The sequence below is a fragment of the Psammomys obesus genome, unplaced genomic scaffold (genome assembly GCF_907164565.1).
Source record: "Psammomys obesus unplaced genomic scaffold, mPsaObe1.curated_primary_1811, whole genome shotgun sequence".
In the NCBI taxonomy this organism is placed as follows: domain Eukaryota; kingdom Metazoa; phylum Chordata; class Mammalia; order Rodentia; family Muridae; genus Psammomys; species Psammomys obesus.
Window position 1 is genome coordinate 7,823,593 of NW_026590663.1, and position 22,838 is coordinate 7,846,430.

The following is a 22,838-nucleotide window of genomic DNA, read 5'->3' on the forward strand; positions in this document are numbered from 1 at the left end:
TCCCTAGGCAGATCTATATGTAGTCAGTCCTCCTTAATGCAGGCTTTGTGTTTGCAAATTTACATGCTCACTAACGCCAAGATCAATCCCTGTGCTTTTGCAGTCATTTGTAAACATGCAGAGTGGCAAGAAGCTGGAACTACTTGGCAGGCACATTGACAGCTCAGGTGGAACAAGGCAGTTCTGTGGCCTTTCTTTTGACGAAGGCTCTCATGGGAGGGGGAGGCCTTGAACTCCTGGTTTCCCTACATGCACCTTCCCTTCTGACTGCTAGGATTACTAGACCACAATTCCTAGCACTTTGAGACTTTTATTTGTCTGTTTATTTTTAGATTGGCGTCTCGCCGTGTAGCCCTAGCAGGCCGGGAACTCTTTTTGCAGACTAGAGTGACCTACAGAGACCTGCCTACCTCTGCCTCCCAGGCGGAGATTGAAGGTGCAGGCAATGTAGTATGCCTGGATAATTCCACTTTCTTGTTTTAGCTCTCAGGGTACAAATAATTGTTTTCTTTGTGATCTGTTCAGTGTCTTGAGTTTGGTGGGGCAGGCAATGCTTTTTCTTTGAGATTTTTGTCACAGAAAATGGTTCTAAGCGAGAATGCTTCAAGAAAGCCCATATATACCTTAAAGAAAAAAATACATGTTACGTAACTGTCATTCAGGCCTGACCTCTTAATGGTGCTATTGTCTTGAGAGCTCAGTGTAAATGAATCAATGATACATATTAAATAATGTATCTTTAAACAGGAAAACATTTAGAACGAGATTACATACTAATCATTTGACAAACAGGTAATAAGAGGCTCCCAGATTTATTTATTTATTCTCTGGAAGAATAATGGTTCAGTACTTTCTTTTGTTTGTGTTTGCTTTTGTTTTTGTTTTTGTTTTGTTTTGTTTTGTTTTGTTTTGTTTTCAAGACAGGGTTTTGCTATATAGCCCTGTCAGTCCTGGAACTTTGTAGACCAGGCTGGCCTTGAACTCACAGAGATCTTTTATCTGCCTCTTCCTCCTGAGAGCTGGGACTACAGGCATGCACCACCATGCCTGGCAGTGTCATGGTCATTTTATTATAGTATCATGGATAACAAGAAGGGGCTGTGTGGGCTGAGGCTGTGACTCAGTGGTAAAGGAATAGCCTTGCGTACGCATAGCCCTGGATAGATCCCCAGCATTATAAGAAGAGAGAATAACCAGGCATAGGGCACACTCCTATAACCCCAGCCCTTGGGAGATAGACACAAGAGGATCCAGAGTTCAAGGTCATCCCCAGCAACAAAGTGAGGTTGGGGCCAGCCTGGACTACATGAGACCTTGACTCAGAACAAAAAAAAAAGGTCTCTGTGTAGTCTCTTTTTTGCTCTCCTTCTCATTCCCTCTGTTAGCATGTCTGTTTCACATAGCTGCCTGTGTTGTCTATGCTAGACCCTGAACTTCGGGGCCCAAGTGATCATCCTGCCTCAACGTTCTAAATATTCCAAGTATCTAGAACTATATACACAGCCATCCTTCACTCTTTGGGGGAGGGAGAGCAAAGGAGAGAGCTAGAATTTATATAAGGCGCGGATCTTGTTACAGCTATACCACAGATTCCTGGCAGTCAGTCTAAAGGAAAGACATGGAGAAGGCTGGACCTACAGTCTACCCTAGGAACTCCCCGCTTAACCTCTGCTCATGAGGCCCACCATTCTCTCTGCCAGAAAAGAGGCCTTTCCAGTACCTACCCAGTCCAAAGCGTATCCAGCAAGGTGGAACTATAGCATGGAACGTGACTGCAGAGACCAGGAGCCAAGGAACTCAGAGCTTGCAGAAACAGTAGCCCAGCCACCTTCCCCTGGGAGCCTTTGTTTGATTGAGAAATTACTATGTCGTTGGCAGCTGTAATGAAAGAGGAAGCTGAGCCCCGCCGGCGACAGCTTTATCTCCCTCTACAACCCCAGATGGAACCCATAGCGGCAGACCGCCCAAGGCCAGAGATTTCTTTCCTCTGCTGCTGGCTGGGCCTAGGGACTTGTCAAGCCCGAGTTAGCACATCGATTGCAGGCAGGAAGGAGCTGGATACATGTGAGGTCTGGGCTTGCTTGCCAGGGAGAACCCACGGCTCCTTGGTGGACTGGCCACAGGTATGCCCACTACCTGCAGGTTCTCCTGGCAAGCCCTGGAGAGAGCATCTGGATCCTGGCTTCAGAAAACTTGGTGTCAGATTGGGGTTTGCCATGTGTAGTGAGGTCTGAGCGTGGCACTGTGTAGGATGAAAGAGATTGTTCCTGCCTGGTTGCCTCAGCAACCCATCTCTGAGCTTCTTACATCAGTGCCAGCAACCCAACCCGCTGCAGAAAACCACACTGGCCCACTGCAAGCTGCCTGGGGGCCTGCCAAGCCTGGAGGGATGCTGTGTGGCCATGCAGGGGAGCCATCCTCTGTTGTAGGAGGTGGGGAACTTGGCTACTAAGACTGTGGAACACTACAGGTCAGGGAAGGAGGAAGCTGGTGTGGGATTGGACTCCATGTTGGCTGGGAACTGAACCAGCCCCATTTGCTTTTGGCTGGGCACATGTCCCCTGAGCTTCCAAATACAAGGCAAACAGCCTGTCTCTTCTTCCCACTGCCGCCCCCGAGCTCCTCTGAGACCTACTGCTTCTCGGTCTTAGCCTGTTGGTAAGACTTGGCAAGTTAGGAAAGGTGGTCTTCCATAGTGACGTCACGCCCACCACTGTGCTTATCCTGTTATTGCAGGCCTAATGGCCTCTTCAGCTCACCCAGTCCTCTCCCTGCAGGACCCTCCAGCTTGCCATGCCCTGGGCATTTGCAGGGTGGATCAGAGCATCGAACCCTTAAAGCACCAACTGTCCTTCTCTGCAAGTCAACTGCTAGACTCGGAGAATGGAGAAAGCTGGCCTTTGTACCTGCTGGGCACTAACTGCTGGCTCTCCCCACTGCACGTAGGCTCTGCTGAAGAGCTACAAAGGTCCTAAGTAGAGGGACCAGGATTACTTCAGCAGAAGGAAGACTGCTCCTGAGGACAGGCTGTGGGGGCCAGGGAGAAGGTGATCCTGGCCGGCTGGAGGCTGTGTAAAATGACAGGTCGGGCCGCCCACGTTTCCCTGGTAGTGCCCTGTCCAGCTCCACCTCTGTCCGCAGATTCAGCAGTGAAGCCAAAGGGAATCTGTACAACACTCTTTTCTTCAGACCTGCATCTCCCCTTCATTGCCACACCCCAATCTAAACTGCCTCTTCAGAGGATTAGGAATGGGCTTAGGACCAAAGCAGGGTACAAATGAAGCTGCAGGCGTCCTGCCTCCCTGGGCCTGCCCCTTTACCTATTATCCCGTTATCTTGTTCCCGCCCCTCCCCATCCCAAGCATCTCTGCTTACTTTGGTAAAGTCACAGACATTTCCCAACTACCCACTCTCATTACTTCTAGCCCTCTGCCACTGGCACCAGCTCAGGCTTTGAGAATTCCCAGGTATTTAGACATTCATTTTATTGCTTAATCGAGCTTGACGCCATTTAAATTAATACAAGTTTTTACATTTAGCAGCAAAGGCTTTTATAGGCCCCTTTAACTGAGGAAGAACGAGGGTCGAGAGAGAATCAAGGAAGAAATTTATCGTGGTCCATTGCTTTTCAGAGGTAGGGGCAGGTCAGCCTCCCCAAAAGCCACAACCTTGAGCCACCCTCTTGGGGGAACAGAGTCTGTGCCAACTCTGGGGTCCATGAAAAGTGTCTAAAATATCCCCAAACTCTGACCTAATGTCTGGGCTTGTGTCAGGGCCCCACCTAGCTACCTACTTTCTCCTTTCGGAAGGTTGGCCTTCTCTAGAGATGCCCTCCTTCCCAAACTACACCCTGTGCTAATGCAGCTCCACCCACACCCTCCTGCCTTACCTGTCCTCTCCTCCCCTGGCTTTCTGGAAGTGTCTTCAGTCACCTCCATTAAACACTAATCCTTTTAGTCTCCCTCTCCCCAGGGATTAGCTTCCTCCTGAGCCGCCTGTCTTCCCCACCAGAGCCGGGGTGGATGAGGGAGGGTAGGGCGCATCCCGTCTGCTTCTCACACAGCTAAGCAGAGGGCCTCGTCAGCCAGACTGAGTCAAGTGCACCCCAGCAGCTCCCTGCCAAAAGGAAGGGGGGAAGAGAAAGCAGAATGATGAGTCTAGAATGCTGCACTCTGCACGGCTGCAGGGATTAGCCTAAGTCGATCATCGAGGACATGAAGAAAAGACAAACACACCACAGAAAAGCTGGGATCGGGTGTCTGGGCTCTCTGATGGAGAAGCTGAAGCCAGTGTGTTTAATTACACTGTGTTAATTACACTGAGCAGAGAGGCCAGGTTGTTACATACATAAACAGGAAGGCAGGATTTTCACATATAACCAAGCAAGGAGACAGGTTTAGCTGATCTCAGTAGGAGCAGTCTTCGGGCTGTAAGCATGGGGCAGGAGAAAGCTACAGTGGGGGTTTTCTGCACATGGTCAGCGTTCCCGCTCATCCCTCCGAGCCTCACTTGGGGAAGGTTTTGTCATTTCCATGAGGCTGAGGCATTGCCGTCCTTAACATGGCTGTAGCCATGTCAACAGTACACTGACTCAGGACTTCTCTGGGTCTAGCTGCTTCTGCTACATAAAATGAATATAGAAGTGACTGAGGCTTGAGAGCTGTGGTGCCCTTGTCAACCTCCGGACATGCAGAGCTGACACATGTCTCTGTCTTTCGTCTCCAGGTGGAGGTGGAGGTGGAGAGCATGGATAAGGCTGGCAACTTCATCGGCTGGCTGCACATAGATGGGGCTAACCTGTCTGTCTTGCTGGTAGAGCAAGCGCTCTCCAAAGTCCACTTCACTGCTGAGCGCAGTGCCTACTACAAGCCCCTCCTGTCCGCTGAGGAAGCCGCCAAGCAGAGGAAAGAGAAGGTACCAAGTGTGGCAGTTGTGCCAGCCGTGCCCTCGCATATGCTTTTTCTTACCTACTCCTTCCCACACACCAAGGGCCAAGGGGTAAGGCGGCAGTGTAGGCACCTGCGGTGGGCCAGGGCTGTCAGCCTGGAGCATTCCCAGTGCTGTCCCAGACCTACAGCTAGAGAGTCTAGAAGGTGACCCAGACGCCACTGGTAAAGAGCCTGGGGTCAGCCTGCCCTTCTCTGTCAGTGCCCACCAAGGGGCTGGGCATCTCACCTCTGAATTTTCTTCCCACTGCTGGAGGGCAGCAGCCTAGCGAGATGTGCGAAGCCCTTAGAACAGCAGATTTACAGCCTGTCTCTCTGCAGACAGTGCATTGAAGAGACAAGGGAGGTGGATCCAAAGAAGCTTTTTGGAAACAAATTGACTATTAAGGAACTCTGTGGCTTAGGGGTGGGAGCTCTGCTGGCCCCCTCCCACACTAGCCTGTCTCCCCTGACTTATTGCCTGCCTAATAATGGGATAAATCAGCCGGCCACCAATCTGTCAGGGCTCCTCTGGGCTTGAAGAGGGTTTCCTGAGACAGCCATGCTGAACCATAAATTGTTCCAAGAATAAATGTTTCCTTCCCATAGGGCAGCCGTCTGGCTTGAGATTCCCTTCCCAAAGCCAAGATAACCTGCCAATAGGAGTTGGGGTCTTTACACCCCTAAGCACATCACATTCTTCCTCCTACCTCAGGGCCTCCTTCTCTTCAGTACTCAACCTAGGGATCTCTGTCTTTAATAAGCCTCTGGGACTTGGGACAGGTGTCATACACTTCGGTGGCAAGAGAACACAGGTAGACAGACTCCAGAAGGATGTGGCCCAGAAACCCAGGCTGGACACAAGAGACTGTCTATTCCTGTCTTCCCTGCTCTAGCACCTGCTCACTTTAAACCCCGTCTCCTGAGAGTGGTAGGGGAGGCAGACAGCCTTGGCTTCCACAAGACAGTTACAATTCTTTATGACAGCTAAATTTAAGACTGCCATCACAGCCGGCCGTGGTGGTGCACACCTGTAATCCCAGCACTGGGGGAGGCAGAGGCAGGTCGATCCCTGTGAGTTCCAGGCCAGCCTGGTCTACAAATCGAGTCCAGGACAGCCAGGGCTACACAGAGAAACCTGTCTGGAAAAACAAAACAAAACCAAAAAAAGATCTGTGTATCATCTGTCTGGGCAGGGACTGGACCCCAGTGGAGCCAGCTTTTTGTGACAGGTTGAACCATCTCAGAATAGACACACAGAGGCCTAGTATGGCAGCAGTGAGGGCCAGGCTGTGAATTACAGGCACCTGGGCCTAATGCGCAGCCCTCCACTACCCCACGCATGAAAACTCACTGGGCCTAGACGCTGCCTCCTTCAGTGTGTCAGCTCAGAATGGACACTCGAGGGGGACGTGGGTAAGGGCAGGGAAGGCCAGGTCACTGCCAGGTACAGCATGAAGCATCCTTAGTCCCTGCACCATAGGCTGTCTGAAAGAACCCTAGCTGTCATTCTGCTGGTGCCACTTGATGATGCTAAGGCGTAATTACCAGTGATTAATTACTAACATGAGCTGCACAGTTTTATGCCAGCCCAATTGAAATGCAGCACGCCACTCTGTGCTGGGCTACCATTCCCCTGAGTCCCGAGACTGCGAATCCCAGTCCACTCAGGATCCAGGGGACCAGCTGGGCCACACTAACCTGGTTGTCTCAGGTGTGGTCAGTGAGTCCCACCTGTGACTTCCAGTGGCTGCTTCCCTGCTAAGGAACGAAAGATGGTGCTGCCCTCAGAGAGTGTAAACGTGCATACAGGCTAAGCCAGGAAAGGCAGTGCTGACACAGTGAGGCCAGATGCGCGCAGGGCTATCCGGGCAGGGTGACTGTGTGAGAGCGTTAGTGAGTGCGTCTGTCTGGAGGAGCCAGAAGCTGCCTCCTCAGACTGGCTGCCGCCCTGCTGTGCTTATTTAGTCACACTCTGTGTCCCATAGGACGCTCCCCTTCCTCTGTACTTAGGAGTTCCAGCCTGGTACGAGGAGGGAGTCAGAGGAGGCACATACACACTCTTTCTGTGTCTCTGTGTCTGTCTGTCTGTCTCTCTCTCTCTCTCTCCCTCTTTTCCTCCCTCCCTCATCCCAGCAGGGCCTTGAACAGGGCTGGATTGACCATTGATTAGTTTTTATTGAGCTTGGCCTCCTTGCTGTGCATTTGAAGGCCTCGGCCACCCTGGCTCCATGCCAGTCACACCCTTAGAGCCCAGTGAGTAGGGATATTAAATAGGATTTAGATGGGAGGGACTCCAGCCAGCAGATTCCGTGTGCACATCTCTCCCCTGGCAGGAGGAGGGTCTGGGGCTCCCTGGGAAGAAGCACAAAGATGAGAAAGGATGGAGGGCAAGAAGCCAGGAAAAGAAACAGCCTCTGCTCCTGACCCACTCTGACTTGATGCCCATGCCCCGAATAATAGGCTCCTTGCCTGGTGGTAGCTACAGCAACAGGGGCCCCTAAAAAGCTCCCAATATAGAAGAAATCTGAGAAAATCAGAAACTTGCTTGGCAGAACAGCCTGGAGCAAGAGCAGAGGAGGGAAGGGGCTAGGTCTGTAGCCAGAGCCGTGAAGGGTCACAGCAACGCCTTGGCCCAGTTCAGGTTCACCATGATCCTAGCCTTGAGGCACAAGACATGCTGTTGTTGAGCCTGGCCATAGACCCTACCACGCTCAGAGCTCAGGGAGACTTCTCCATACTGATGCACTCAGAAGTGGCCCAGGATCAGGGAAGACTAACTGTGTAGGCTGCCCCAGACTCATTACCTCAGATAACATCTGGGCCATAAGAGGTCTTTTCCCAGTCCCTCCCTCTGCTGTGGGCCAAGTTGCACCTACCCGGCAGCATCTTGCCTTTCCTCCTGAGACGGCTCTGTACAAGGGCATCATGAGCCAGCAGAGGTTTGATCTAAGGGTGAGGACCACATCCATCCCATCAAAAAGATACTTGGCATTTACCAGCTGCCTGGGACCACCAGCTGCCAAGTCCCTAGGAATGGCAGAGCCGTCCCCTCCCCCAGGACTAGGAACCCTCCTGGCTCCAGTGCCCAGAGAGTGGAAGAGTTGAGTCCTCATTTAGAGTCAAGTTTCCTTTCCTGAGCAGCAGCTCTCCCTCTTCTACCCTATGCTTCTTAGCAGCCTCTGGCACCTGCCATTCCCTAGGTAGGCACCTTGCTTTCATTGACTTCTCAGCCCAGGTGACAGCATGGTCTCCCTTCTCCTCCTGCCAGGTGGGCTGTCTGACCTGGAGGGGGGGGGATCTGTCAGGCTTTGAATTGCATCTTCAGTGGCCTCAGCTTGCTGCCCACCTGAGCCTGTGGGGAACAGAGCTCCACCCCCTTTCCCCAGGGAGGGAACCTGATGCTGTCGCCTGAGGCTCTTTCACTTGAGGACTCATTAGCAGTTTCTGCTCTCACCCTGTCAGTATGCTCCAGATTCATCAACAAGGCTGAGAAGAACACTCCCCAACAGCCACAGCCCAGGAAGTGTGTGTGTGTGTTGGGGGGGGGGGGGTGTCTCTGAATGGCTCCCAGACCTAGGATCCTCACTGTCAGCCAGCACAGACGCCTCAAATCTTCACTGAGCTGCTAGGAAAGGGGGCAGCTGGAAAAGAGTAGGCAGGGCAAGAAAGGGCTGCCTCAGACAACTGAAGCACTGGGGTGCTGAGAGATTGAGGGTGAGAAGCATGGGCACTGGCAGGAAGGGGAAGTCTTGAGGGTCAGAAAGGTGGTTGGCGGTAGTGCCAGCCCTTTTAAGGCAGTGATGACAGGCTTGTCTTAGAGGCAGTGTGAGCCCTATTGATCTGTGGAGCTCCAAGGACTCTAGAGAGCCTTGGGAGCCCGGTCGATAAGAATGACTGGCCAAGTAGACCCCTTCCAGCCGGAGAAGCCTAAAAACAAAGAGCCCGGAGCCTTGTCTGAAAACATCCATGACTATCCCACAAAGTGCTCTCACAGGGAAGTGTGGGTGTGGGGGTGACCCAAGGAGACTCCATAATTGCAGCATGCCTGCCTGTCGGCTCCTTCCAGGGCCCTCCCAGGAATCTGCTCATTAGCTGAGAATGCAGTGACTGTATGCTGATGTTCTAATCAAAGGAAGCAGACCCAGAGATGGCTAGTTAGTCAGGCACGAGATAAAGGGAATGGTGCGCGATAAAGGGAATGGTGCGTGCCTTCTGAGCTTTCCCCATAGTCTTGTGCCCCCTGTTGCCTCCAGGACACCCAACCAGCATCGCGGACCTACTTGTGACTGCAAACCTGGGTGCCTCAGTTTCCCTGCTTAGAAGGTTGCTGTGGGGCTCAAATGAATTGATACTTGGAGAATGTTTAGAAGGGTCATGGTGCTAATGAGCGTGCCAGTTTCTGGCTAATAACCATCCCTCTTCCACTGAACATGTCTTCATGGTGCCATGTGTGGTCCTGTCCCCTGGCTCTCCATCAGCTTCCTGCTGCTCAGCTGGAGAGCCACCTCCCTCCCCTGCTCTGACAGGCCTCACTACTTGGCTAATCTCCTGGCCGCAGGATTGGACTTGACACGCTGTCACGTCGAATCAGCTTCTGAACTGCTGCAGCCCTGGCACAGGGCATGGGGAAGGAAGGAAGGGAGTGAAGGTTGGAGAGAGGTGGCCCAGCCTCTGAGCTGAGGCCAGAGCAACCTGCTGGAGGTGAGGTGCGCAGAGCCAAGGAGACACAGCTCTGCACACAGACAAGCGCCCCTCTTCCAGCTGCGCCTTGGAGTGCTTCAGGGACAGGAACGGCCATAGGAGTGACCTGCAGGGCGACCTTGCAGAGCACTGTGGGAGGGAAGATGGAGATCTGAATGTAGTGACTGAGCGGGAAGCCCAGAGTCAAGGCAGCTCACTGGCCGGGTCCTCACGCTCCACCGTGTGTGGGGTCACAGGAACTTGGTTTGGTTTTGGTTTGACTCTTCCCCCCCTGACTTTTTAGATTCTAATTTAATAAAGCTAGGGTGAGATCTTGGAGCCTGTTTTTAAATAAACTCCCAGTGTGATATCTGCCGGAATTGTGACCCTCTACCCCGGAACTCCAGAGACTCCACCCCTCCTGCTCAGAATTGGCCCCGAAGTGACCCCAAACTTAACCCAGGGTGACCCCGTCTACCCAGCACCCCCAGTTGGTGTCCTCACCGATGCTCTTGCCAGCTGCCTTGTCCTCACTGCCACACCTGCAGGTCTGGGCCCACTATGAGGAGAGGCCTGTGGAGGAGGTGACACCCGTGCTGGAGGAGAAGGAGCGCTCCGCCAGCTACAAGCCGGTGTTCGTGACCGAGATCACAGACGACCTGCACTTCTATGTGCAGGACGTGGAGACAGGTGAGTGCCCGTGTGCTGCCCTCACAGACCCCAGTGCTCTAGAGACCCCCAAGGGACTCACAGCTGCTGCCGCCCTGTCTCCACCTCACTGGGCCTAAGGATCACCTCAGGCACCCACAAGTGAGCCCTGGAGTGGACATATGGCAGGCCAGGAGAGTCCTCTGAGGACAGGTGACATTACAGATTCATCTCAGTGGTTCGCTGAGACTCTTAGGTAATGCTTTTATTCCCAGACACCCCTGGCAGGGCGGGTGTGAGGATTTGTTGCCTGAGTGTGTCAGGAATCATGGAGTAGATTGTCTGATGTGGTCAGAGAGCCCTCTTCTTAGGGAGGACTAGAGGGGTGGGAGCCTGTCCCTCTCTCCGGCAGGGGTTTCTACTACAGAGGTTAGTATACAAGTGTAAGGCCAGTTTCCATGGCAACAAGCAGGCTCGAGGGGAAGCTCTCCCCTGGCAGTCTTTGTGAGGGACCTTCCCCGGTCTCCTCTCCTCAGCCTGCCACTCGATGGCCAGGCCCCCCACACAGAGACCTCAGTGGAGACAATTCTGGCAGCAAGCTTATCCGCCGCTCCTATTTCCCTGGCCTCCCTCCTCTTCACTCCTCTCTGGGCGGGCAGCAGTTTCATTGCGAATAGAGGGACAAGCTCTTAGAGCGTCCTTCGGGTGGGTGCAAGGAGCCAAATCCTGGCAAAGGGTTGTGCAGATATGGGCAGCCCCAGGAACGGCAGGCTGCCTGGCTTCCTCAGTCTTCCCTCAGACCCACTCCAGGTTGCCACAGTCCGTCTCAGCTACTTCCCTTCTAACGACATTCCCCAGACAGCGGCTTTTGTTCCTTGCTCATTTCACCAAGGAACTTGTCTTCCTCATCCTGAGCTGACGCTGCTTGGGAAGAGAAAAAGTGGAGGAGGGTGAAGTTGATAAGCCTTGGGGATTTGTTTCTCCTGAGGTCGGCCAGCCTCCAGACTGGGTTGCATGATGGGAAAGGACTTTTTTATTTTTTAAGATTTATTTATTATTTATACATATTCTGCCTGCGCCAGATCTGATTAGAGATGGTTGTGAGGCACCATGTGGTTGCTGGGAATTGAACTCGGGACCTTTGGAAGAAAGGCCAGTTCTCGTAACCTCTGAACCATCTCTCCAGCCTGGGGAAGGACTCTTACCTCACAGGGTCTAAGTAGAAATTAGGTCTGTGCGTGAGCAGAGGGACAGCTAAAATGGCCATCGAGCCTATGGGAGGAGGCCTACGTGGTCCCTGTCCGGGGACAGGCACCACCCTCAGGCTCCAGCTAGAAAGGACCACCCGAACTGGCCCCACTGTGTGCAGAGGCAAAGACTCCCTCATCGGGGAACCCCATCACGCTGTCTCTGCCTGCTTTAGAAAGCCAAAATATTTGGAAAGAGTGGTGTCCACGGCAGAAATAGGGAAGGAAAAGGACTAAAGAAAGCCAGCATTCCTAGACTGTTGTCACTGACTTCTCGTGGTAAGTACGGGGAGGCTTCTGCAGCCCTCAGGTGGCTCTGCTAATTCTCAGTCTGTGAGAATTAGCGCAGGACCTGTAGCTCCCTCTCCGAACTGTGCGGACCCCTTGAGGCACATCCTCACCCTGTCCCCTTTCTATTAAAGCCCATCTTCACAAAGGGTCTGATAAAAATATTAGCTGCAAGTGACCAATCACACCCTATATAAGGACCTCCAGGAGGCTGCGGCTGCTGGCAGGAGGCACAAGCCTGTTTCTTTCTGTTGCCTAGGAACCTAAAAATTGAATAAATTAAAAGTAGAGCAAGTTCAGGCACAGCTGCCAACGTAAAGGGTGCTTCCCAGTCCTGGGAACTTGGGTATCTGTGGACAGGGAGCACTCTGGAGGAAGCCAGAGGCCTCACCTCTCGGTTGAATGAGTGCCAGGGCCATGGGTGCACAGCAGCCCTAGAAGAGGACATGTGTTGCATAGGCAGAGATCACTTCAGTGTGGTTGAATTATTAAGCACCCTGCATGCACTGAGGATCCTACCAGGCCTGTGCAAGTAAGCAATCAAGTGAGCTACGGTCTGTGCCCTGAAGGAGCTCATGGTGTAATGGCAGAAACACAAACACAGGCAAGGATGTGTAAAGGGCGGGTGGTGGCAAGTTTAACTACAAGAGTCGTGTATTCTGCACCTGAGGCAGAAGAGAGCAAAGAGGCTGTGAGGGTAAGGGGGCATCTGGACCGGAAGGGCCATGAAAGGACAGGCCACAGGGGATGGATGCCTGGCCAAGTGGGGGTAGGGAAGGAGTTGGTCAAGATGCTTTACGTAAGCAGCAAGAGTTTACCTGCAGCAGGTACGTCACAGGGGCGGGGCACCAGAGTGCCTGTGAGTAGGTGGGCCCCCTGGGCCACACTCAGAGAATCCCTTTCAAGGCTCTGATTCTGAGATCCTTTCCTGTCTGTGGTCGTAAGGAATCCATCCTTTCACCCCCCAAGAGAATCTGGGCAGAGTGGTTTCTGCTAATCATGAAGTCCAACCCAGGAGCTGACTCTTGTAAAAATGGGGTCCAGGCTACATACCAGCTCTTGTTCCAGAAGCTTGCTCAGTATCTGTTTTCCTTCCTGCCTCCCTAGTCAAGACCTGCCACAAGATATGCACCTCAGTAATAAGATAGTTCCCTAGTGTACTTAGGCCCTGTGTTCCACCCCAGTCCTTGAAAAAGACTTTAGAACACCCCGGCACGTTTCTCAGGGCTCCTGAGGCCCTGGCCAGTACGTCAGAAAAGTGTGTGCATGCAAGGCCCCTGATAACAGCAGGTAACAGCAAGTCACCAGCATGTTTTTGAATGTGGCTGGAGTGAAGCCTCTTGAGTGAGAGCCACAAAGGACTGCCCTACATGGGCCGAGGTAGCCAGTGCGTGGCGCCCTCTGGAACTCACAGCGTGGTTCACTGCCCTCTCTTTCCCTGCAGGCACCCAGCTGGAAAAGCTGATGGAGAACATGCGAAATGATATCTCCAACCACCCCCCTGTAGAGGGCTCCTATGCCCCCCGCCGGGGAGACTTCTGCATTGCCAAATTTGTGGATGGAGAATGGTGAGCCACTCGAACCAGCAGGAAAGCGGGGCTTAAGGATGGAGAAGGGCCCTGGGGCACAGGCCTACAGAACTGCATTTGCACAAGCGTCTGCTTTCTGTGGGGTTGTTGGTAGCAGCCTCTGCCAGGCCTCCTGGGTATCCCCCGAGGCGGGGGTCATCTAACCAGCCTCTGGGGGTCATAGGCTAAAGTGGTGCCACTCCCTTTGTCCTGAGAACACCGGGAGAGTAATGCTGGCAGCTGATGGCCTCCTACCAGCCCTCACTCCTCACAGTAAGCTGGCAGTGGCTATCAACTGTCCTTTCGTCCTTCAAGGATAAGACACGAGGATCTGCTAGCAGGAAGAATGATGTCAGGAGTCAGGTGGAGGTTTGTTCACAGTGAGCACAGACCAGCCGTCCAGCCCTCCACCTCTGCTGTCTGGGGTACAAGCAGTAGTATTCCCAGGCCGGAAGGTCACTCATGTGTAAACTACCAAGGGTAGAGCCCCATGGCCTTCCTAGGGCGACGAAGTGACTTGGATCTGTTCCCTGCTCCAGCCTCCCAGACAGCTCTGCCGGCTAATTCCAGCTGCTGTTTAGTGTGCTGGGATTGAACAGTAGCCATCCATCCAGTCATTACTCTTGTTGCTTTATGCCCCAAGGACACATTAATCTACTCCACATGTTCCCCTTCTCCCTCCCTTGCTCCCCGCTCCACTCCAGCTCCTGTGGATGCTGCCCACTCCCTGAGGCTGGGCCTCTGTGGAATAAAAACTGTCCTCTGTGACAGCCAGAGGCCCTGGGCAGGACATGCTGTGGCCCCAGAGAGGTCAGATCCCTGGGGCTGTCCTGTGAGCTCTGACTGTGGTGCCGTTGCAGGTACCGTGCCCGGGTGGAAAAGGTGGAGTCCCCTGCCAGAGTGCACGTCTTCTACATTGACTACGGCAACGTGAGTGCTGGGACCAGGGTGAAAAGCAGGCAGGGCAGGGGCCGGCAGGCACAGTGGCCCCTCGCTCAAGTCCAGCTCCTAAGCTTACTGATGGGACATATACATTGGGGGCCTCTGCTCCTCAGAAAACAGGCTGGGCTCCCTGAACAACTAGGAAACACAGGTAAATGTGGCAAAAACTTGACACTCCTGAGGTGTGGCCGGGGCTATCCCCTGTCCTTTAATCCCTCAAGGATAAGACAGGATCTGCTAGCAGGAAGTCCAGAGCTGGGTCCATATCCTCATCTTGTTATCTGGGAGCACACAGTGAAGAGGTTGGAGTGACTCCACCCGCCTGGGCCAGAACCCTAAGTGTGTCCAGCTGTCAGGACCCTTCCTGATATGAGCACCCTGTGGAGTGCTGGACAGGAGGCCTGTGGGGCAGAGAGATGGGTACTGGAAGGAAGGAAGTGTAATGACGCAAACCCGGGCATCTCCGTGATTATCCTAACTAGCTGGAGCCCACAGGCGTGCCAGTGCAGGGCCCAGAGTGAGTGGGCACAGGGTAGCAGCGTCCCACCCACAGCTGCTTTCACCAACCACAGAAGCCTGTGAGACTAGCACAACAAAACGGAGCCAAGGAACAGGAAAAAGACTCACAGCGGGGGTTCCCAGCAGCCTGGTGCAGAGTCATCCTTAAAGCCAGGGGTCACTGGGTGTGTGATATTGTTGTTCCGGTGCTTCCTCTATAGAGAGAGACCCTGCCATCCACCCGCCTGGGTGCCCTGCCACCTGCCTTCAGCACGCGTGTGTTGCCAGCTCAAGCCACAGAGTATGCCTTCGCCTTCATCCAGGTGCCCCAGGATGTGAGTACAGATGCCGCCCCTTCAGCGGGCGCTGACTGTTGACATAGCCATTGCTGCAGCTCTCTGTTGGTAGTGAGGGGACTGGAATTGTGGTCAGCTTTGACCCTAGAAACAAAGGGAAGATGGCCCAGACAAGATGGCATCTTAGCAGTTCAGTTAGGTCTTGAGCAGTGGGTAGGCCTGCTGAGTTTAGGTGCACTAGAATAAAGACTCCATCCCCACAGCTGGATCCTGAGTAGTAGCCAGTGGCAAGAGACGAGAAAGGTAATTTAGGGCCTGGACATTGCGGTCTCGTCTGCCATGGACCTTGGGCAAGGAGGGAAGCGGCAGCATTTTGAACCAGTGTGGCATGGCCAGGTCTGTTTTGATAGCTTTATAAGTTGGGGGAGATTGGAGGTGGTCGTAAAAGGCTAGGCTGGAGGGACAGGCAGCCACCCCCACCCCCTCTGGGGGGTTAGGAAAAGGAGAGTGGACACCAAGTCTCAGAGACACATGGTAATATCAGAGAGGTGGGGTGAGGCAGAGGAAGCCAAGATGCTGCTAAATTCCCAACACATGGATATGTTGCTCTTGGCCAAGGGCTTCTGCGGTCTCCACAGTGCCACAGCAGGGTCAGATGGAGGGGAGATAAGACCTAGAATTAGGATTTGAACATGAGAACGGTGAGGGCATCTGATGGTGCAGAGTAATGTGAAAGATGTGACAGGAGGAGACTGGGAGGGAGGGCAGGAGGACCTAGGCTCAAATTTGTAGCCCCCCAATTTCCAGGAAGAGAGAACCAGTCAGCAGCATCCACTCCCCTGGGAGCTCCAGCTCCAGACTGAGGCTTTAGTTTCAAGGAGGAGCCTGGTGCTCAGAGCAGAGGTGTGTGGGCAGTGTGCAGGGCACTAGACCCAAGTGGGAAGGTAGGCGTTGTCACCGCTAACTTCCTACCTTTTCAGAAAATGCGCCAAAGGGAAAACAGAGCTCAGAAGATGTGGTGGGCGAGTGCCACAGATTGAGCTGGGGGTGTGTGTGAGGGTGGGGTATGTGATGAGACTCCAGGATGTGGTAGGGCCAGCATGCTGGAGAAGACTGCAAGTTTAGAGCGGGCTAGGGCAACAGTCAGGTTTGGGGCAGAAAAGGCCGCTTTTCCTCAGAAACAAAAGGCAGGCGGGTGGGGGCCCAAAAGTTGGGTATGAGAATGGTTTACATGCATTTGGTTGGAGTAGAGGAAGGGGTCCTTTGTGTCCAGGGTGCTTGTCCCTCACAGAGACATAAAGGGAGAGGCACAGGCCCTGAAGCCTGGCAGCTGCTGTTTGCCCTTTGTCCCTCACGAACATGGCTTCATTCCTGTGCAGGAGGACGCGCGCACAGACGCTGTGGACAGCGTGGTGCGGGACATCCAGAACACTCAGTGCCTGCTCAATGTGGAGCACCTGAGCGCCAGCTGCCCCCACGTCACCCTGCAGTTCGCAGACTCCAAAGGCGACGTGGGCCTGGGCCTGGTGAAGGAGGGGCTGGTCATGGTGGAGGTGCGCAAGGAGAAGCAGTTCCAGAAAGTGGTACGTGATCCGGAGCGGGGCTGCAGCCTGGAAGCAGGCCCTGAGCTCACACCCTGCTCCGTCAGCAGTGTCACAGATGAGAGGCTGGCCACTGCACCCGGAGCCCCCGAGGAAGCGGGGTCCACCAGCCTCCTGGTCCTGCTGGGGAAAGATAATGGATTTGGGTTTGTTGGGGTTTTTAAAAAATCTAATTAAAGCACAAATTAATTGGCTGCGGGTTTGGCTGAGAATGCAGCTGCAAACTAGAGCAGAAAGTTTCCCTGTGCATGTGCTGCAGTCGGCAGGCCGGGGAGCTTTGCCAGGGGTGGCACAGACGGTCACAACCTGCCAGTCCTCTTCTCAAACATACAGTCTCCAGAGCCTGTTACCCAGGACCCCCCTTAGCCATGTGGTAGCCATAAATGTTCCAAAAGACTGCCCCAAGGCTCTTCCGGCCTACTGGGAGCCCCATTGCTGAGATGGAGGTGCGTCCTTGAGAGAGCGGGCTGGATGCTCACGATGCTCCTGGAGTCAGGTGTGGAGCTTTCCCACTCTTCGCACCTGTTGGCTGTTACATGTGGGTTCTGGATCACCTGCAGCCCCTCCATTTGGCACCATGCATTGAGTGTCTACTAGCCTCCTGCAAGCAGTAGCCATGGCCTCATTGCCAGCCAGCCTACCTCCCAGCTGAGGCAAATATATGACCCTTCTAGACAGGTGGGCTGACAGGACGCTCAGCTACACGGCTTGCAGACTGGAACTAACTGGACAACACGCAGTTAGCCCGCGCCTCCTCCCCACTGAGAAACACGGTGTATGAGCACCAGCTTCTCCATTTTGCATCTCTTCACTCAGCCCATTGATCCCCCTTCCAGGTCCTTCTTTGGCCTGGCCTCTGTTCTGCACTCTGTAAGTCCACGTGGCGTCTTGTTGGTTTGCAGGGCAGAGGCACTGGCTGTCTTGAATGCCCGTGTCCTCACGTGCAGCTGTCCCTAATGTTTCTGCTATCCAAAATTCCCTTTGCCCACATCACGAAGTTGAGTTCCCGCTTGCCCATGTGTAATGAGAAGAGATAAACCGTAGCCCTCCTCTGTGGAACTTGCATTCCGGTGTGAGACAGTGAACAGAAGTAGGCTGAGTAAACAAGGCAGTGGTGTGGTGGGAATAAACAAGACTGTGGTGGAAAGGGGAAAATAGAGGTCTGGTCTGGAGAGGATCAGGGGCGGAAAGCGCACTTTTAAATGGGGCATTGTGGGAGGCATGAGGAAGCCCTGAGAGGTGGGATAACTCCAGGCGAGCGAGATAGGAGCCATGCAGGCACGTGGTCAGCGCATGTGAGCTGAGCAGTCCCAGGGACTGTACACACGCAGTTTGCCCTGAGTACCAGGCCCCCTGGAGGGCCACTGACCTGCAATAGCATTTTTGGTTGCTCCTGGTCGCTCCTTCAAGAACACCTCCATTTGACCACTTCCCGTCTTCTTGTGTCCCTCAGATCACAGAATACCTGAATGCCCAGGAGTCAGCCAAAAGTGCCAGGGTGAGTTCTTGCCTGGGGCTTCCTGGGGTGTTGAGTTTGAGAGGTGTGTCGTGTGGCGTCCCTGAAGAGCATGCTGTTCTGTCTCCCTCACAGCTGAACCTGTGGCGCTATGGAGACTTCCGAGCTGATGACGCCGATGAGTTTGGCTACAGCCGCTAAGGAGAACTGCCTGGCAGCCAGCCCCGCTGATGCCAGACCCTCTCCCTCTGCCAGGAGGCTGTTCTCCACTCCAGACCTGGTTGGGGGAGCATAGATTGGGTCCAGCTTTGCTTCAGTGTACAGAAACCTTCTGTGTGGTTGGCAGCGCCGGAGCTGGGGGTGGGGAGCCCAAGGCTTGCTGGGGGCTGACCATCACAGTGGCACTGCCATCCAGTCTCTCCCAGATGATTGTGTATTTTTATTTGGGGGTTTGTGGATGGTTTGTTTGTTTTGTTTTGTTTTGTTTTGTTTTTAATTGTCTTCAAATCAGGAAAGAACCATGAAAGACTTTGTCTTAGCGAAGGGTATAATCGTGACACCGAGGCAGCTATCAGCTGGCACCACCTTCTTCCTGTCCAAATGTTGATTATGTGACTTCTGATTTGTTCATTCTCAAATTACGGTGTGTCTATATCGACCCGCCCCCACCAGCCTGGTCTGTATTTAAAGCCTTTGAGACCCAATAAACTAGTACCTGCTGTCTGCAGCCCTTACCGTCACGGTGGAGCCAGCAGGAGGGGTGGTGACTGTCCCTAACAGCAAGGCTGCGCTCGTTCTAGGCAGCCCCGAGGTGGTAGGTCCTGCAGCCGTCCTGCCGCGGAGAGGACGTCTCCTTCGGCTCGCTGCCCATGGCTGTGCTGCAGAGTGGCATGGCCTGCAGTGCGGGATGTCCCTCAGGTCATCCAAAGCGTGAGCCCAGCAAGGGAGGACTCTCCAGTTCCTGCCGTGAGCACACTGCATTAAGAGTAAGCTGGGCCTAGTAGTTCAGGCAGTGCCCCAGCTTCAGGAGACTGAGGCAGGGAGATGACCAATTCCAGGCCAGCTTGAACTAGAGAACTTCAAGGTCAAGCCTGAACAATGTAGACCTTGTCTCAAAAAGAAAGTTTAAAAATGGCTAGGCCTATAGCTTACTGATACAGTTGTTTGCCTAGCATGCGTGAGACCCTAGGTTCAATCCCCAACACCGATAGATAGATAGATAGATAGATAGATAGATAGATAGATAGATAGATAGATAGATAGATAGATAGATAGATAGATAGATAGAGATATAGAGAGATAGATAGATAGATAGAGATATAGAGAGATAGACAGACAGATAAGCACTCTCATGGATATACCCCCACACAGGTACATACACACAGTTGAAAAAATTAATAATTCTTGTAGTTGGATCATGGTGGTGTACACCTTTAGTCCCCAGCGCTCTGGAGGCAGAGGCAGGCTGACAGCAGGGCTATACAGGAAAAGCCTGTCTTAAAGAAGACAAGAACAGAAACAAGGAGGGCAGTCGGGGAGAAACATGGAGTCCATTCAGCTCTCGGACCCCTGTGCTTGCTTTCCTCTCATGAGCCCCGCAGAGCTGCTGAGAACAAGTACCTGTACTCCTTGACTCAGACCCTTTACAGTCGAGGGAACCACATCCCCAGGACTCTTTGCAGCCCTTGGGGGTGTCAGCCAAGTCATGAGAGTGATGGTCACATGACCCTGTCACCTGTCCCACTCCTGGAGACACTGTGGCCCCCAGTAGGCAATCATGCTTTCACTCTGGCTCCACTCCGCTTTGGTCCATAGAGAAGTGAATGCCTGCTCTTTACCTCCGCAGTGCTCCCAGGAAAGCCACAGGCAGGGCGCTGTGCACTCACAGTGAGCGCCGTCGGCAGAGGGGCAGAATGCCAACCCACTCTTTGTAAAAGGGTCTGAAATCATCTCCCTGTTGTAACAGTTGCCTTGGTTACATCTGCACACAAGGATAAGCCTTCCTTAGTTTTCCAGCTGAAATTATGCCTGAGCCTTCCCACTTCTGATTTCCTTTCTCTCCCAAGGCTGGTTTAGACAAAGGTCAGAGCAGTCACCAGGTAGGCAGGCTCTGCTGTAGGCTCCAGCATGCTGTGCCTGTCTCTGCCACACCTGCTGAGCTGCTGAGGACTCTCCCGAGAGCAGACCGCAGCAGGCAGCAGGCGCTGGGCCGAGGCTGCGGGACTGAAGGAGGCACTCCTGCGAGAGTGCACTGCCATGCTGTCTCCATCCTTGCTGGCCCAGTGCCAACACTCGCAAGCCACACCGGCGGAGCGCCGGAGTGCCCAGGCTTTTGGAACCATGGGTTCTGCCCATTCTCTGTGCCTTTTCAGTTACGCCCCCTCCCCCCAAGTTGTTCATTCCCTTCTTGCCTCTGCTAGACAGGTTAATACCCAGAAAGCACTTAGGTGCTCTGCATGGATCCAGCAAGTGTCAGGGCCATTTTGAGGCCTCCAGAGCCTGGAGGCTAGGTAAGGAGGCAGCCAGTGCCGTACAAGAATAAAACTCAGTAGTTCCTAGGGTGTCAAGGATCTAAGGCCCTGGCCCAAGTGGCTGGAGAAACTTCCCAGGGGAACAGGAGAAAGTTGGTCTGCTAGCTGGTAGGCACGGCGTGCCCATCTCTGGCTGTGTGCTGGGAGTTCCTGGGCCAATAGGAAGATACTGATATTGAAGCCCCTTCTCAGTGATCATCACCTTCTCTCTGCTACACACGGGGCCAGCAGAGAAGACAGGCAGTGGAGGAAAGGGCTCCCACAGCTGTCCCGCCTTATTTATTGGCTTGATTATTTCTACATCCTGGGGAGAGTTAGTTGAATGGACCCCTTTTCTTGCATTAGCCCATGTTGGGAAGCAATAGGGAGAGGCTGGAGAGCCGGAGCCTCAAGAGTGGTTATTGATGTCCTAATTACAAGAGGATGCTAATTTAATTTGAACCTAATTACAGTGCACTACCCTGGGTGGCATGTGTTTTAATAATTAACGTCCTTCAGATGCGTGGGAGTGTAATAATATTTACACTAGGTTGGCCAGCAGCCTGGGGAGGCGGGCTGGGGCCCGTGCACCACCCTCTACCCGGCAGCTTGGCAGCTAGCAGGTGGGGAAGATGGCACCGTGAGCCTTGGTCCCCTAGTGTCTTGTCATCCTTCCCCGGGTGTGTGCTTGGTTGACCCAGCAGGCTGCTTCACTGTGCAGGAAGATCCATGAGAGCCGCAGGCATCCCTAGGCCTCAGCTGCTGCACATTGCTCCTTGCCTGTTGGGCAGATGCCACACGTAAAAAACAGATTCAGAAAACTTAACCAGTTACAAGGGCACAGCCCAGCACACAAACATAGCCATACAAACAGCCACACTCAGCCACGGGCCATCGATAGCTCGTCCCTTGTCAACTTCACCCACACTCCCCCCCCCACACCAGCCTCGGTCCTGAGAGACGGACTTTGCCTGCTCTGTGCTTCTGCCCCCCAGTCCCACCTCGTTGTGATGTTTTCATTTAGTAGACTCCCGTTGTATAGATTCCTGTGTGTCCACTCCTTCAACTTGCCATGTTTTAGACCCACGAGGGGACATAAGTGTCTGTGTTTACCTTCTCCTCTGAGCTCTCTGAATACACGCTTGCTTGTTACAAAGAAGGCAGAGCTCAGCAGTGGCGCCTGAAGCACTGGGGACACTTGATGAAAAGAGGTAACAGAGTGATGAGCACAGCAGGCGCCTACCCCACCCAACGCCAGAGAGAGACGGTCACCGGTGTGATGCCCACAACCAGCCTCTGAGAACATACAGAGGCATTGAAAAGGACCGATCAGCGCATCTAGAAGCCAAGCAGAATCAGGGGTCTGAGCTGCGTGTGTAGCTCAGCCGTGTAATCCTCACCTAGGACAAGGAGACCCTGGTTCAAACCTCAGCACTGCAAAAAGGAAGAAGAAAAAAAAAAGAAAGAAACGAAAGAAGCCTGCAGTTGTGATGTGTGAGAGAACAGGGGTGTCTACTGAGCAGCGTCCCAGGGCGGTTTCCTCTCAAAGCATGGCTGGCAGACCCACTCTGCCAGAATCGCCTGGGGTCCTCATTAAAATACAGCTGCCAGAAATAGTGTCAGAACTATATCGGGAGTGGGGGTGGGGCGAGGGAGCTAAGTCCTCAGCCAGGCGGGAAGACTGGGCGATGCTGGCGTACTGTTGAGCAATAAGATAGTAACTCCCAGAAGATCAGAAACGGATGATTAAAAGTGGTTGCCTGTAGACGGTGCCACTGGGGGCGGGCAGCGCTATTGAATTTTCAACCATGGGGTTTGTATTCATTATCATACAAATATTGTACAGACCCATGTCACTCGGGACTGGTGCCCTGAGCTGTGGCGTGGCGCCGGGGAGTCTTCCAAAGTGCTTCCTCGGTGGTTCTAATGAGTTCCCAAGTTCAAGCTTCAGCTCTCCCTCTCCAGACTCATTCTACAAGATGAGAAAAGGCACGGTGACTTGGCCAAGGTCACCTAGCGTATTAATGGCAGACCCAGAAATAGAAAGTAGCTCTCCTGGCCCCAGGCCTGTGAGTTTTCTCTACAGCATGGCGGATGTCCATCTCAGCAGCCTTGACCCCTGGGGACCTGTAGGACGAGCTGGGGACTTAGTTGGGAAAGCCAGGGTTCCCTTGAC

The 22,838-nt window shown here is 53.5% G+C and overlaps 1 protein-coding gene across 1 annotated transcript in view; it reads left to right on the top strand.

The window, feature by feature from the left end:
- Positions 1-18,879, top strand: part of Snd1 (staphylococcal nuclease and tudor domain containing 1) — a 397,879-nt gene extending 379,000 nt beyond the window's left edge. The window contains exons 17-24 of the mRNA XM_055608222.1: positions 4,726-4,914; positions 10,157-10,298; positions 13,236-13,359; positions 14,220-14,289; positions 15,021-15,134; positions 16,475-16,678; positions 18,150-18,194; positions 18,288-18,879. Coding sequence (XP_055464197.1) covers positions 4,726-4,914; positions 10,157-10,298; positions 13,236-13,359; positions 14,220-14,289; positions 15,021-15,134; positions 16,475-16,678; positions 18,150-18,194; positions 18,288-18,353 — 954 coding nt within the window. The 3' untranslated portion in view covers positions 18,354-18,879. The remainder of the gene's footprint in view (positions 1-4,725; positions 4,915-10,156; positions 10,299-13,235; positions 13,360-14,219; positions 14,290-15,020; positions 15,135-16,474; positions 16,679-18,149; positions 18,195-18,287) is intronic.
- The last annotated feature ends 3,959 nt before the right edge of the window (positions 18,880-22,838 follow it).